General features: G+C 34.6%; 1 protein-coding gene across 2 annotated transcripts in view; it reads right to left on the reverse strand.

The window, feature by feature from the left end:
* The window catches only part of BRWD3 (bromodomain and WD repeat domain containing 3), a 118,138-nt gene that overhangs the window by 89,211 nt on the left and 11,500 nt on the right, over positions 1-17,427 (reverse strand). For both annotated transcript variants that reach the window (XM_070606232.1, XM_070606233.1), the window contains exons 5-6: positions 16,382-16,532; positions 14,681-14,779 (exon numbers count right to left, since the gene is read on the reverse strand). In XM_070606232.1, the coding sequence (XP_070462333.1) occupies positions 14,681-14,779; positions 16,382-16,532 (250 nt within the window). The remainder of the gene's footprint in view (positions 1-14,680; positions 14,780-16,381; positions 16,533-17,427) is intronic.

The following is a 17,427-nucleotide window of genomic DNA, read 5'->3' on the forward strand; positions in this document are numbered from 1 at the left end:
TCTTTCACCTCCTTGGTTATATTTGTTCCTTGGTATTTTAGTCTTTTTGTTGCAATTGTAAATGGGATTGTATTCTTGATTTCTCTTTATGCTAGTTTGTTGATAGTACAGAAACACAACTGATTTTGCTCTGTTGATTTTGTACCCTGCAACTTTACTCTAATTGATTATTTCTAATAGTTTTTTGGTGGATTCTTTAGGGTTTTCTATCTAGAGAATTATGTCACCTGCAAATAGTGATAGTTTTACTTCTTCCTTTCCAAGTTGGATACCTTTTACTTCTTTTTCTTGTATAATTGCTCTGACTAGGACTTCCAATACAATGTTGAATAAGAGCAGTGAGAGTGGGCATCCTTGTCTTGTTCCTGTTCTTAGAGGGACAGCTTTCAGTGTTTTACCATTGAGTATGATGTTGTTTGTGGGTTTGTCATATATGGCTTTCATTATGTTGAGGTACATTCTTTCTATACCCATTTTACTGAGGTTTTCTCATAAATGGATGCTGAATACTGTCAAATGCTGTCTCTGCATCTATTGGGATGATAATGTAAATTCTACTCTTCATTTTGTTCATATGGTGTATTACATTGATTTGCAGATGTTGAACTATCCTTGCACCCCTGGAATAAATCCCACTTGATCATGGTGTATGATCTTTTTAATGTATTTTGTTTGATTTGCTAATATTTTCTTGAGAATTTTTGAATCTATGTTCATCAGCAATATTAGCCTGTCATTTTGTTTCTTTGTGTGTGTTGCCCTTGTCTGGTTTTGATATCAGAGTAATGTTGGCCTTAGAAAAGGAGTTAGGATGGGGGTCGGCCAAGTGGCACAGTGGTTAAGTGCGCACGTTCCACTTCAGCAGCCCAGGGTTCGCCAGTTCGGATCCCAGGTGCAGACATGGCACCACTTGGCATACCATGCTGTGGTAGGCATCCCACATATAAAGCAGAGGAAGGTGGGCATGGATGTTAGCTCAGGGCCAGTCTTCCTCAGCGGAAAGAGGAGGCTTGGCAGCAGTTAGCTCAGAGCTAATCTTCTTCTTCAAAAAAAAAGAAAATGAGTTAGGAAATGTTCCCTACTCTTCAGTGTTTTGGAAGAGTTTGAGAATGACAGGTATGAAATTTTCTTTGAATGTTTGGTAGAATTCACCAGAGAAGCCATCTGGCCCTGGAATGTTTTTTGGGGAGGAGGTTTTTGATTACTGTTTCAATCTCCTTACTAGTGACTGGCTATTCAGATTGTCTATTCCTTCTTGATTGTGAGGTTGTATGTGTCTAAGAACTTAGCTATTTCTTTTTTTTTTTTTTTTGAGGAAGATTAGCCCTGAGCTAACTGCTGCAAATCCTCCTCTTTTCGCTGTGGAAGACTGGCCCTGAGCTAACATACGTGCCCATCTTCCTCTGCTTTATATGTGGGATGCCTACCACAGCATGGTGTGCCAAGTGGTGCCATGTCCACACCCAGGATCTGAACCAGTGAACCCCAGGCTGCCGAGAAGCGGAAGGTGCTCACTTAACCCATGTGCCACCAGGCAGGCCACAGAACTAAGCTATTTCTTGTAGGTTATCCAATTTGTTGGCATATAGCTTTTCACAGTATTCTCTTATGAGGCCTTGTATTTCTGTGGTGTCCGCTGTAATTTCTCCTCTTTCATTTCTGATTTTATTTACGTGAGCCTTCTCTTTTTTCTTAGTGAGTCTAGCCAGAGGTTTGTCATTTTTATTTTTTTCAAGGAACAGGCTGTTAATTTCATCAATCTTTTCTATTGTCTTTTTAGTCTCCATTTTATCTATTTCCACTCTGATTTTTATTTTATTATTACTATTATTATTATTTTTTTGGTGAGGAAGATTGGCCCTGAGCTAACACCTGCGCCAATCTTCCTCTACTTTGTATGTGGGATGCTGCCTCAACATGGCTGGACGAGCAGTGTTCAGGTCCGCACCCAAGATCCAAACCCATACACCTCAGGCCACCAAAGTAGAGCATGCAAACTTAACCACTATCCCACCGAGCCTGCCCCTACTATTTCTTTTCTTCTACTGACTTTGGGCTTCATTTGCTTTTTCTAGTTTCTTAGGTAGAGTGTTAGATTGTTTGAGATTTTTCTTCTTGCCTAAGATAGGTCTGTACTGCTATATACTTCCCTCTTAGTACTGCTTTTGCTGCATCCCATTGATCTTGGTATGTTATGTTTTCATTTTCATTTGTCTCCAGATATTTGTTGATTTCTCCTTTGATTACTTCATTGATCCAACAGTTGTTCAGTAGCATGTTGTTTAATCTCCACATATTTGTTTCTTTTCCAACTTTCTTCTTGTAGTTGATTTCTACTTTCATACCACCGTGGTCAGAAAAGGTGCTTGCTTTGATTTAATTTTCTTAAATTTATTAAGACTTGTTTTGTTTCCCAACATATGGTCTAACTTTGAGAATGTTTCATGTGCACTTGAGAAAAATGTGTATTCTGATGCTTTCGGATGGAAAGTTCTATATATATCTATTAAGTTCATCTAGACTAGTGTTTCATTTAAAGCCACTGTTTCCTTGTTGACTTTCTCCCTGGATGATTGCTCCACTGATGTAAGTGGGATACTAAAGTCCCCTACTATTATTATGTTGCTGTCAACTTCTCCCTTTAGGTCTATTAACAGTAGCTTTATATACTTTGGTGCTCCTATGTTGGGTACATACATATAAGTAAATATTACGTCTTCTTGATAGACTGTCCCCTTTATCACTATATAAGGTGCATCTTTGTCTTTTGTTATTTTTTGGCATGAAGTCTATCTTGTCTGATACAATTATCACTACACTTGCTTTCTTTTGGTTGCCATTTGCTTGGAGTATCATCTTCCATTGCATCTCGTAGATTTTATGTTTGTATTCAGAGCTCAGATGCATCGCCGAGAGGCAGCATACTGTTGGGTCTTGTCTTTTAATGCACCTAGCCACTCTGTCTTTTGATGAATTCAATCTATTTACATTTACAGTGATTATTGATATATGAGGACTTAATATTCCATTTTATCTTTTGTTTTCTAGTTGCGCTATATTTCCATTGTTTCTTTTTACTTGTGTTTCTCAGACAAGTCTTTTTTTCCCCCATCCTATGCAGATATTCTCTCTCCTGGAATGTCCCATCCCTCAAGTTATAAATAATCCTTCAAAGTTCATCTCAAATGTCATTTATTCCTTAAAATATTTCCTTGCTTCTCTTAATCAGTTTCATCTCTCTTTCCTGAATTCCCATTACCCTTTGTATTTCCCTTAAATCACTTAGTCTATGCCTGCTATAGATTGAATGTTTGTATCTCTCCCCCTAATTCATATGTTGAAAACCTAAAGTCCAATGTGATGGTATTAGGATGTGGGGCCTTTTGGGAGGTGATTAGGTCATGAAGGCTCTGCCCTCATGAACAAAATTAGTGCTCTTATGAAAGAGGTGAGAGAAAGCTCTCTTGACCCTTCCTCCATGTGAGGCTACAGTGAGAGAGCACCATCTATGAACCAGAAAGCAGGTCCTCACCAGACACTGAATCTGCCAGAGCCTTGATCTTGGACTTCTCACACTCTTGAACTGTGAGAAATAAATGTTTGTTGTTTATAAGCCACCCAGTCTATGCTATTTTGTTACAGCAGGATGAAAGGACTGAGGCAATGCCCTGTACTACCATCATATTCCAGCATCTGTCTAAACCTCCCCAATCAAAGAGTAAAATCCTTTATAGCAAAGACTTCCTTGAACACTTAGAAAAGGCTTTGCATATATTTGGTGTTCAAGTATTTTCTGAACTGAATAAAAATTATTTCTAGAAACTTAAGGAATTTTTCTTATTATTCAACTCTCCAAAACCACTGAGAATATAACCTCCATAGAGCCAGTAGGTTTCATAAGGAATATTGATCAAATCTGCAATTCCCTTCTTATGACTTATAAGATATCATTTCTGATTCTACCCATGCCTCTCTAAACCTTGCCTTTTTAGTTTCTTATATTGTTTTTTCTACTCTGACTCACCCATGATGAAATTCTAATAGTTCATTCAAATTCTATCAAGAGCTCTCTTCTCTGTCTTCATGCAGTCCCTGCAATCTTACCTACCCACATACTAATTACCATCAAATCTTTATCTCTAACCTTTATCTTTAACGTTAAGTCCTGGTCCACACTTTCAACCACCTAATTGACATGCATCCCCTCTATCTAGATGTACCATAGATGAAGATTTCCCAAATCAAATTTATTATCCTTCCATCACAAGTTTCCTATATTCTCCCTCTCTTCAACTTTGTCACTAACAAATTATTTTTTACTCTTCTTTTATGACTCATATCCAATCAAACTGTAGTATTAATCCCACCTCCAAAACTTTGCTTGAATCAATCCAGTTATCTCCATTTCTAATCATCTCCCATCTACATCTACAGTAATAGCCTTTCCTCTGATTTCCCTGTCTGCCTCCTCCAGCCTCTCTCCTCTCCAATTTATCCTACACTCTGCCACCTGAGTTATCTTTTCAAAATAAAAATCCAATCATGTAATTTTCCTACTCAAAAGTATCCAATGGTTCTTCAGCACCTATAGGACAAAGTCTAAACTCATCAGTATAGTGCAGAGCAGGGGTTGGTAAACTAAGTCCCAGGGGCCAAATTCAGCCTACCACCTGTTTTTGTAAATACAGTTTTATTGGAAAACAACCATGCTCATTCATTTTCATATTATCTATGGCTGCTTACACACCACCACTGAACTGAGTATTTGCAACAGAGACCAAATGACCCAGAAGGTTGAAAATTTTTCCTATCTGGTGCTTTATAAAAAATTTTACAGACTCCTAGCATGGACTGTTCAGAATAATTGGGCTTCAACCTCCCTTTCCAGTCTCATCTCCCACTTTAAAATCTAGGCTACTATTTTATCAAATAGGAAATTCTATTCTGAATAAAATCAGTATTCATTTTTCAAAGAGGTGTACTTGATACAGTTGGACCTCAAAGTATATTGAATAAAATGATGGTGTTTACCAATACCCACCATATTCTCTCATGTTTTATTTAAAACACATACATCAATGTGAAAACTATGATTCTAAACATAAATCAGAGGCTGGAAACTATTTGGGAAAGTGATAGCAAATATGAATATTATAAATATCTCAGAGCAGTTACAATGGTTGACAGGATGTTCTATTATGTCAACTAGGAAATACAAATTATTTACTTTGCTGAGAATTTTGTGGGAAGAGCAGTGTATTTGGAGTCAAGGGTCAGGTCTGAGACTTAGGTTTAGATATTAAAGTAGTGCCCCACTATAGTTGCATGTGAGCTGGAAAATCTTTTCATGAAAACTCAAATACTGGATCTTTAATCTATAAGTCATTATTATTATTATCAACATTATCAGCATCTGTGACCCAATTTCATAATTACAAATTACATTGGCATAAAATGTTAAGGTTTATAAAGTAATTCCACAGACATCTCATTTGAGTTCACAGTAATCCTGTGACATATGAAGGCAAGCATTTTCTTCACTTTGTAAACAAAGAAATTAACCCCAAAGAAACTAAGTGACTTGCCTAATATCACAGAGCCAATAAATGGCAGAGCCTAGGATCAATCCAGGTCTCCTGATTCTAGTTCAATAGTCTTCCCCCTTTTCAATGCTATCTATTCAATGACATTATAGAAAATATAATCTGCTATGAGCCTGAAATAGGAAATCACTTTTAACAACAAAAATTCTACATTATATTCCTCAGTCTTCCCTCTACTCACAAAAGACAATGAACAAAATCAACACTCTGCTGTCTACTAAATTGGGGTGTACTAAAAAGTTCCCCAAGATCCAAAGAGTATTCTAAGATGGCCACATCTGAGTTGTCAGACAACTAGTCTACTCCAATCATTCTCTATTTACAGTGGAAAAAAATCTGTTTGTATTAAAATCATTTAACACTGGCATGGAACTTTGAACTGGTGTCAGAAAATGTTTCTAGGCTAAAACAAAGGATTTTCAACTCAACAGTCTAAGAACATCCAGAAAAGCCCTTAAATACAACTAATAACAAACTGTTGTATGCTGACAAAGTGCTTCTGGAAGATTTTTAAAACCACACGTTAAAAGAATCAAAATCTATCTGGGCCTGAAAGAGTGAATATCAGCCAGGACTGAAAAAGAAAAAAGCAGCCTTGCAATTAATCAGGGGGAAGGACAGAAACAGATAAAGCCAGCTGCAAAGTTAACAGGAAAGACTGTTTTCCCAAGGTCATGAAGCAGTTGTAAAATATCATAACAACCCCCTCTTTGAGTGATTACTGCTTTCTTACCAATAACGCCCCCAGACTCATTTTGCTATTTTAATTTATTACTAGAGGGAGATACCCAATTTCTAAACTGCCCTGTTTCATGACAGCACCCTATCTCTAGTTAATCCCCACTTCTCTCAATCTGCCTCAGAAGGAGCCACCAACCCAGAATTAATCCTGGCTTCCTTCAGACCCTCCTCAGAATTCTTCAGTAGTAAACCAAAACTTAAAAAAGACACTTCCCTCCTCCCTCTTATCCAGAGGCCTTCTGTGATTCCTAGAGAGTGTAACTCCCTCACTATGAGTCAATAAATCTGATTTTGTCAGGCTTGTTCCTGGTGGTCTCTGGTTGACAAGTCTTTACCAAGGTAAATTATTTTGAATTGCCCTACAGATTCAGCAGTTTAGTACTGACAAAAGCCCTCCCACCCGGAAAAAAAATTTTCTAAGCCTAAACCAGAAAATCACTAACCATAAGAGATTCTCACTGCCAAGAAAGATGAATACCTCACTGAATTCTACTGCTCATATCACGGGAAATATCTGATCAGTGATGCTAAGTGATATAGTACTTAACCAAAGCCAGGCAAGTGCTGTATGTGCTGGGCGAAAGAGGGTATGATCAACTTGGCATCAAGATCCAGATAAAACCAGAAGCATACAAATTGATGATATTAACCGATTTTTAATACAAATGAGTCACATAACTCTTGAGAAATTTTATCTGTCACAATCTAATAATATGCTATACATAGTGTTGATGAAATCCTTGTGTAATTTTCTAACTTTTAATTTTTAAACTTTAATACAGATTATATAAAAAATAGAACGTTTCCAATTCTTCCATAAATAGCATTGAAAGATATACTGAATTAATTCTTTTAACCACAGGTCAAGCAAACTTCACATCCATCGAAGCCATAAACAACCCAGAGAGTTTAAAGGCGCCTCGTTACCAATAATGCTTTGGAAAATAGCAGGTCTAGGTATTTTAAAGAATAATCTCAACCCAACTTTGCTAGGTCAGCCTTGTGAGGGACATGAAGGACAAAGGACACAATTACCAAAATCACATTCTAGTATGATGCCTATAGGATCAATAAGTAATGTTGGAAAATCCACTAAAGTAACTACAAAATAATGAAGCAAGTTTTTAACTTCTAAGAAACAGTAGTTACACTCCTACCTCAAAGACAAACCTCAGGAATGTGAGGGTGGGGTGGAGAATGAAACGGGGAGAGGGATGCTTTCAGCAAAAGCTTAAGACTGAATCAAAAACAGTACCAGGCTCAGCCAATAAACTGCTAACCAAGTAACAGTTTTAAGGCTTTATACACACAAAGCAGAAAGGACTATTGTTCACAGAACAAGCTTCTCGTAGCATGCCCATCACCATCAATATCATCTTCAAATACAAAGTTTCTCAGAGAACAAGTTGTATTTAAAAAGGGCTAAAATAATCTTGGATTAGTCTTTTCTCTTTTACAAAAAAGTCACTTGGTCAACATCCGTAGCTTCATTTTTTTAAAATTTTAATCAAAAATAGAATAATAGCATACATGCAACCTTCTGATTGGTTAAAATGCAGTTGAACGTATCAGCTCCTGTAAGTAGAGAGGACAACAACAGACTAAGAAAATACTCTGTCAAGAACACTGCAGGGGTTGGCCCAGTGGCACAGTGGTTAAGTTCACACATTCTGCTTCGGTAGCCTGGGGTTCGCCGGTTCGGAACCTGGGTGCGAACACGGCACCACTTGGCACGCCATGCTGTGGTAAGTGTCTCACATATAAAGTAGTGGAAGATGGGCACGGATGTTAGCTCAGGGCCAATCTTCCTCAACAAAAAGAGGAGGATTGGCAGCAGATGTTAGCTCAGGGCTAATCTTCCTCAAAAAAAAGGAACCCTGCAAAGTGACTGAAGAAATTCAGTGTCAATTCTAGATTTACAATGACTAGAAATGTTTTCTATGTGTAGCCTGCAGGGTTTCCCAAAAAAGATCTAACAACTAAACAAATTAATATAAAATCTTGAAAGATGCCAGGAAAAGAATAAAAATGAATTTTAATAAAACCTGAAAACTGCAGCAAAAGCACAAGAGAATTATTTCTTTCATGGGTTTGATGCTACTATGGATCAAAATATGTCTCTGAAATCTTGACCACACAGAGTAACAGCTTTACAGTCTGTAAGGCTGATGCCATTCCTACCCCCATAACACCCATCCACAGTACAGTTTAAATAACACTGTTAAGTCCTACAAACTATTGATATTCATGGTCATTGAAAGTTTTATTGCTAGGACAACATTAAGTGAGATATGGTAAAGACACAGTATTTCTAATTCCATTCAGCCTTTCTGCCAAGTTCACTTAATATAATTTGAGAATAAATATCATAAATCTTTATTTTACTATCTTCTTCTAAACGATTTAACCTGATTTGGTTATTATACACAGATGTTTTAGACTGCCTTTTCCTTCAACTAAACAAATTCAAAACTGTTTACAGATTCCTTTTATGAACTGTAAATATAGAGTTCTATTTCTACCTGGTACTAAGTAAAATGTATAGAACAAATACTAAAAGATTATTTTAAAATACTTTGGTCTATGTTGAAAGAAAAAGCTAAAGGAATGACAAAGAATAATGATGAAAGGAAAAGAATGTTCATAATAGGATTAAACCAAGAAATTCTTTTTTCGTTATATTTTATATGATGATACTAAGGCTCATATAATAAAATCTGTTTTTTTAAATAAAAAAATTAAATTAAACCTAATATTAATACAATATTAATTCCAGAAATTAATAAAAGGGGCTAGAAACTCATATGAGCAGTATAAAACCATATAAATGTCTTTAAAAGGGATGCTTCCATTTCCATGTGGCAGCAATTATAGCACTTCCATTCATTTAATATTTAGTGAGCACTCACAATGTAGCACACACAAAAGATACTAAGTTTATATTCCAGTTCTAATTACTTGCAGGTGTGACAAAAATCCCTTGCTCCTCTCCAGATATGTAAAAGTAATGACTTTGGGAGCAACTTGTTTCATGCACAATGATATGAGTACAAAAAGGAGGAAGGTGGTTAAGTCAAGAAAAGCAGGCAACAGAAAGCAAGGCCTGGCAAAAGTGTGATCCATGGGCAAGAGATAAGAACCACACAAAATTAGAGTGAGGATGACAAATATTCCTGGCAGAAACCCAATCACTCAGCCAAATAAAAAGTTTAGATTAAACTACTTTCTTTCAATTTACATTTACATACTAACAAGAGGCAGGTTTCCCACCTCCAAGTGAATTCTGGATTTAAGTGTGACATATAACCATACAATGGCCAAGAAGTCAAATGCCAATCAATGATAAATGGAAGCTTATGGCAACATATAAACATTAATTTGGCTACAGAGTTAATGCAAACCTCCTGAGCATATACAGTATAAATTACAGGCCTACTATGTACATTACAGGACACTGCTATATGTCAATTGTACTAAAAGATAAAAGGGGGAACAAAAAGTTTAAGAATAGAATCTTAACGCATCATGCCCTTGACTCAGTTTAGAAATGTAAGTATGTACATTTGTTCCTTGGGTATAATGTCAGTCTCTAACTCAAATGAACAAGGCATCTTGCTGCCATTTCTACAGATAATTTTATAAAAATTGTTTAGAATATGATAATGTAAGAAATTGCTGAAACCTTTACCATAACAGATAATAGCTGAAATACTAGTTCTTCCAAATATTCATTTCAAACAGACATGAAACAGACTTTTAAAATTACTTCTGTACTGACAAACTAGCTCAGCAGCAGAGTTGTGTTTGCGTGAAATTTTATTTTCAAGTTTTAGTGTAACTACTACAAAGTTTCCAAAACAAATACTAATCTTTAAAGAGATGAAAAAATAACAATACATAGTCATTATAGTGCAAGATCTCAAATAATACTACAAATAATAATTACATATGTCCCAGAATTTCTTTGAGTGGCATCAGGTATTAATACTGTTTCCAATTTAGTTCAGTTTTCTTCCTCTGATTTGATTTAGGCACAATGCAAAACCAATTAGATTAGTCAATCATACAGCTAATTAAATGGCATGACTGGAGCTTAGACCTATAATAATATGAATATTATAGGCATCTCTGCTTTTGCCCTATAGGAATTTGGAAATTCACCCTTAGTAATTTAAAGAATTACAGTAGTTACTTTGGAGAACGGAAACTGGGAATTAACTCCCAAATTCCATCCACATGTTCCCTCACCTCCATTTCATTAAATTACTAAATAATATTGTTAAGTGCATAAAGGATGGTGAACATTTGAATAAACAAGCCAATATAGTCGAGAGTCTAGATAAGGTCAGAATTTACTGTTTTGGGCCAAAGATAATTACAAAATTTTCATTGGAAAGAAATGGCACAATGTGATTTTTGAAGAGAGAGACTAAAATCAAAATAGGAAAAGCTAAAAGTAGTTTCTAAGTACAAAAACAGGTAAAATTTCTGGTTAAATTTGTAAAATGAATCATTACTCAATACATTATTACCAAATTATGCACCTATCCAGAAAGCTACTTACTGTTTTCTATATTGTTCTAGATCTGCACTGTCCAATATAGTAACCATTACCATATGTGGTTACTGAATGTCAAATTACTTAAAATTCCATAAAAATAAAAATTTAGTTCCTCAGATACAATAGTCACATGTGGCTAGTGGCTACTGTTTCAGATATCACAGGACAGAACATCTCCATTATCACAGAAAGTTCTACTGGGTAGCACTATTATACATAAAATATCAGTTAAAATGAGCCCCAAGAAATAACTGGCATAATTCCAACTATAGTCGATAAAATAAGACAATGGGACATATCTATTTATGATAAAAATTCTATGCAAAGTAGGAACAGAAGGGACATCCTCAAACTGATAAAGGGCATCTATGATCATACTTAATAATGAAAGATTCTCTGCTTTCTCCCTAAGATCAGGAACAAGGCAAGGATGTCCAGTCTCACCACTTCAATTCACCATTGTACTTGAGGCACTAGCTGTTCAAGAACACAAGAAAAAGAACTATAATGTGGAAAATATTAGAAAGGAAAAAGTAAATCTGTCTATTTGCAGATAACATGATCATCTATGTAGAGAATCCCAAAGAATCTCAAAAAACAAAAGCTATTAGATCTAGTTAGTGAATTTAGTAAGGTCAATATACAAAAGAAAAAAAAAACTGCTTCCACTTACTATCAGCAAACAACTGGAAATTGAAATTTTAAAATAAACAATTTAAATAGCACCAAAAACCATGAAATTTTAAAGAAAAATTTCACAATAGATGTGTAAGACCTGTACACTGTAAACTACAAAACACTGCTGTGAGAAATTAAAGAAGATCTAAATAAACGGAGAATTTTACTATATTCCTGGATTGGAAAGCTCAATGTTTTTAAGACATTAATTTTCCCCAAATTGATCTACTATATACTATGTACTACAGATTCAATGTAATCCCAATCAAAATCCCAGTTGCTTTCTTTGCAGAAATTGAGAAGCTAATTCTAAAATTATACCTTGCTGATGGGAATACACAATAGAATAGCTACTTTTGAATAATTTGGCAGTTTCTTAAAAAATTAAACCTGAACTTACTGTATGATCCAACAATCCCACTACCTATTTACCCAAAAGAAATGAAAACAGATGTTCATGAAAAGACCTGTACAAGAATGTTTACAGTAGTTGTATTTGTAACTGCCAAAATCTGGAACAACTCAAATGTCCATCAATTGGTGAATGGACAGATTGTGGTATATCCATACAATGGTACACTACTTGGTAACAAAAAGCAACAAATTACTGATACATGAAATGACACGCATGAATCAAAAAAGTATTAGGTCCAAGAGAAATCAGACACAAAAGGCTATATGGGTATGATGTCATTTAGATGACATGCTAAATAAGGCAAAAGTACAATGACAGAGATTAGTGGTTTCTAGTGGTTGAGGGACAGGTAGGAGACTGACTGCAACGAGGCATGAAGGAAATTTCGGGGCTGACAGAAATGTTCTATATTTTTACTGTGTGGGTGATTATACAAATATATACATTTCTCAAAACTCATTGAACTGCACACTTAAAAAGGGAGAGTTTTATGTGAATCTTTGACATAAAAAATAAATGTAATGTGGCTAATCCTCTATCTTTGGAGCTCTATAAGTGTAGATCTGTTAGAACAAGTAAGTATGGTGACATCTGACCATGAAATGGTTTAGAGATAGACTGTTTGGAGGGCAAGCAGTGCAACTCATGGCAGTCACATATTTCTCTGGGCTTTGGGTTTCTGCTCTAAACAGGGGTTTACAATCCAGTTTCCCAAATCTGTTCCCAGCAAACTTTCAGAATGTCACAGGTATCCTGGGAAAAGAATTTCCACTGTCAAATTAGTTAGGAAATGCTCCCCATCAGGTGATTAACAATGCCTTTTAGCATATGAAAGGCTCTGAGTAGTCCTACACAGCATTCATTTTTTCCCGTATTTTTTAAACTCATTGTTTCCCACATTTACTTGACAAAGAAACCATTTTATCAAGAAATAGTGTTGCTAAAATTCTTTCTAATCCTAAAATTCTTTGAAGAAACTTTCAAGATTTACCTTAAGTTTTATTTTCACTGGAAAAGTAAAAAACATTGATTTTTAAAGCGGCTGTGGAGAACTGTAGCCCACAATGACAAAACCGTGTCAAATCACAAATTTAAAAAGATTTCTTCTTCATCTTGCTTACTTTCCTAGTAAACTACTTTGAGCTTTCATCAGGTTCTGAATTCTAAATATCCTAAACTTAAGGATCTTAACTGGTATATACTACACAAAAAGACATGATTGAATTATCTCTATTCTAACAGCTCCTCCTCAAATAACAGGGCAGATTTAAGGCGTGAAAGCATCAATGCCAGGGTCTAAAATTCCTAAATAATTACTGTAAGAACAACAAAGTGATTTAAGGGAGAATGTAAAGCATTTACTGCACAAAATCAGCAGAAGTTTGAATTTTTGTGCATAGTTAAAAGACTTTTTGAAAAGGGAAGAAAGAATAAAGAAAGATTGAAAAACTAACACTTCAAAGGCTAATAGTGCTTCACCTGTGACCACTGAAGGACATATAAAGCATTACAAATAATGTTGTGTGGCGAAAAATATTCTATCTTTTGAACATAAATAAATGCATGACTAATAAAAGCTATCTCAATCCAATTCAATAAATTAATTATGAATAAAGCTTTAAGGAAAAAGTGAACACTGGAAAATTCTGAAGGGCAGATGAACTAACTCTAAAAACAAAAAAAGAAGTGAAAAAGACCAAGTTCAATTAGACCTAATCCAGTAGTGTACTTTTCCCCAGTAATATACAAGCTATGGAAGAGTACTGTTGGCAATATACATTAAAGTACCCAATTTACCTTAATAACCCTTATGAATCTAAATATCTTTTAAAATTACTTCTAGCCTAAATTTATTTAACCTCAGCGTAAATAAGTTCTATAAGCTTATTACATAAAATTGAAAAAAAGTATTATTTTTCAATTTAAGGCAGATACTCTAGGCAATAGGCACTATATGAAATAACAATGTTTTAGAAGAGTGAGAAACTAGGGAAGTAGAGTGGCAGTTACTCATCTAGATGCTTGGTTTTGTACCTTCTTTGTAAGAGTTAACTTTAGTATATATGCTTTTGTAGCTAGATCTCCTTGGGAACCACTACTAGTATTTCTTCATAATGGTCTGATCAGAGATGTCCCAGAAAAACTCTGAATCGGACATGTGAATTTTAGTAAACTATAAGTGGGACAAGTGATTTTTCATTTTAATAAAGACATATAAAATTTATTACATCATTATAAATTTGGCAAGCAGATATAAGCAGAATGTACTTTTGTTTCCTTCTGAAAGCAATCTTTACATAGTTTCCTGTAAAATTTTTGAGCTTAGCACATAGATATGTAAATAGACATTCATACGGTTAAAAAACACCTGTAGCACGTAAAAAAAGAAATGCTTCTGCTAAGAAAAAAGAAAGAAAGAAAGAGAGAGAGAGAGAGGAAAGGAGGAAGGAAGGAAGGAAGAAATGAAATAAAGAAAACAAGGTCACCTTTTATAAAACCATGATTATATTTGCTTAAAGTAAAAATGCTATAAAATATCTGGACCCACCATGAAACTCCTCAAGAATGTAAGCAGTTTGTTTATACTTGGAATTTAATTCTGGTACCTATTTTTGGCTTTATAATGAGTTCAGGAAGGAACAAATCAAGAATATGTTTATAACTCACATGGACATTACTCACCCACGTTTGGAGGTTTCACATAATTTACAGGTAGTTCTGGAGGTCTGCCTCTATGTAGAGCTGCAAAAGCAGACCCATTCCATAGTGTACTCTTACAGTCTACAGAAAAAGATTCAAAAGTCAGTCAAGGAATAGAACAGTGTTCGTTTGTCTTTTTTTAACTATACCTCAGAGGCAAATGTCTATTTTCAATTTCAGAATACATTTTTAACTATTAAAACACCACAATAAAAAGTAACATGCAGAGGCCAGCCTGGTGTCATAGTGGTTAAATTTGCACGCTCCACTGGGGCGGCTCAGGGTTCACAGGTTCAGATCCTGGGCACAGACCTAAACATCGCTCATCAAGCCATGCTGTGGTGGCATCCCACATACAAATGGAGGAAGATCGGCACAGATGTTAGCTCAGGGCCAATCTTCTTCACACACACACACACAAAAACAAAGAAAAACAAACAAAAAAGTAACATGCATAAGTTTAAATGTGTTATAAACCATGTTATGACTGGTAAACAGCAACACCTTAATATATCACCAGAATAATTTATTTCTGTGCTGATCTAGAACTAAAGCTTCCATTGTACATATATTTGAATCGTATGTAATTATGCCATGGATTAATAAGGTTTTAAGTTTACATTGCTCCTTCTTGATCTTTAGGCTTATACACATCTACTCGTATAAAACTGTATAAGCAAGGATATGACTACAGCACAAATATGCTGGGTAAAATTCAGAATCATTTATACTTGTTACATGCTCATGCTATGGAATGCCTGCCAATTGTGACACAACAGGTTTCAACATTGCAAATCAGATGATAACCAACTATAAATAGTTGTGTTTTTTGTCTTTTAGGTTTATGTCAAAAAACTCAAGCAAATATGAAATATTCCTAATAATTCAACTTTGAAACAAAAATATTCTACTATTCTCTTGAAAGCATCCAAATTAACTGAATAGGAGAATTTCCTTAAATGATAAAATGAGATGTTTAAAAACCGGTATGATTTATTCAACTATTTATCTTTGTGAATTAGGATTTTTAAAAACATTATAATAAAATTAAACATAGAAATAAACTGGTTGCTAGACCTGAAGTATTATTCACTAAGAGGCATCATTAACACCTAATCTCACATTTTTATGTTCATAAAATACTACTTTATATATTACATATATAGGGGTTCCGTGTAAAACTTTGGAGAAAATCTGTAAAAGCCTGAGAAATAGTGGAAGAGAGAAGCTGTTATTGAACAGTCACTGACGGGTTGATATTTTTGTCTAAATATTTTCAATTATAAAAATTTTTACGTATCATCATTTTTATTTACCCATTATGAAATATACAATGTGATTAGGATAATATCAAGACTCATAACAATTAACATTAAAATGTAATGAAAGAATATCTTAAGCATTTATACTATAACTAATAGAGTAGTGATCTTTTGAGATCTCTATTCCACAGGATTACAAAGAGATTTTATATTCTTTACCTCTACAGTATCACTGTTTTACGGAAAAGGGCTCCTTTTTAGGCCTCTAAAAGATTACTTGTAAACTAAGAACAAAAACACAAGATTGGCAAGATAAGAAAAACTAGAAGAACATTAGTATTTAGAAAAGCATGGGAACATTTACTTAACATAAAAATATGCTGCTCTCCACTCCCTCTTATTAAAACTGTGAAAATCTTACCTTTGGCATCCCTTAACAGAGACTGCCGACCAACACCTAGCAATGTCTGCACCCCAGGAACGCTCTGAGGGATCTCCTTATCTAGTAAGGGACCAATCCGCTCACAAATTTTAAGGAGGTAGTCTGGAGGAATGTGTGCATTGGCTGCCACCTAAAAAGCATACATAAAACACAGGAAAACAAATGTGGTTTAAAGGCCTTAATCTATTCCATTACCAAACTGTTCCATCACGGAGCAAAGTACAATTATAAAATATGGAATCAAGAAAATAACATTTAAAATATTTAATATTTAAACTAAACTTAAGAAACAGCTACAAAAATTAAGCACATTTAGATGACATAAGATTTAAATGACACAGCACTCTAACTTACTTTTGCATGCCTTGATTAAATCATTTGCCTAGCTGTTAATCTTAGGAAATAAGTATTACAAAACAGCAAAAGTCAGCATGTCTAAAATTAAAGTACAAAGATGACAGGTCAACTCTACCAGTACTCAATTTATTCAATAATGATGAACTGATAAAAAATCAGAGGCTCTAGATTCTATACCAATGTTAAGAACGCAAACAAAAAGTATTACTTACACCAAACTTTCACCTAAGTCCCTTTAGGATTAACAGGACACATTTGCTTAATAAAGCACAACTGTTTTTCCTAAGAAAGTTAACTAATTTCCAAAATAGTATCAAATTAATGATTTTATAAATATCATGCCCTAAACAACTATGTGCTCAAAGTTCATTGCAACATTAACTCATTTTTAAAACACACAAGTAAATTCCTGAAGATGGTTAACATAGGTAGATAGTGATGAGACAATAAAACAACAAAATTTTTCATTTTTTATCTAAGCTAATGTTCAAGTCCCTGATGTGTTTCATAAATACCTAATTATTAAAACAGTAAGCAGAGAAAACTAGAATATTAAAAATGCTTAGATAAAAAAAAAATCTACATTCTCATCCTGACATAAGGTCCTGAAATCAATCTATTTCTGGCTACAATGCCAATTTTAATAATATTTTATATAGAGAGAGAGG

Source organism: Equus przewalskii, chromosome X (genome assembly GCF_037783145.1).
Source record: "Equus przewalskii isolate Varuska chromosome X, EquPr2, whole genome shotgun sequence".
Taxonomy (NCBI): domain Eukaryota; kingdom Metazoa; phylum Chordata; class Mammalia; order Perissodactyla; family Equidae; genus Equus; species Equus przewalskii.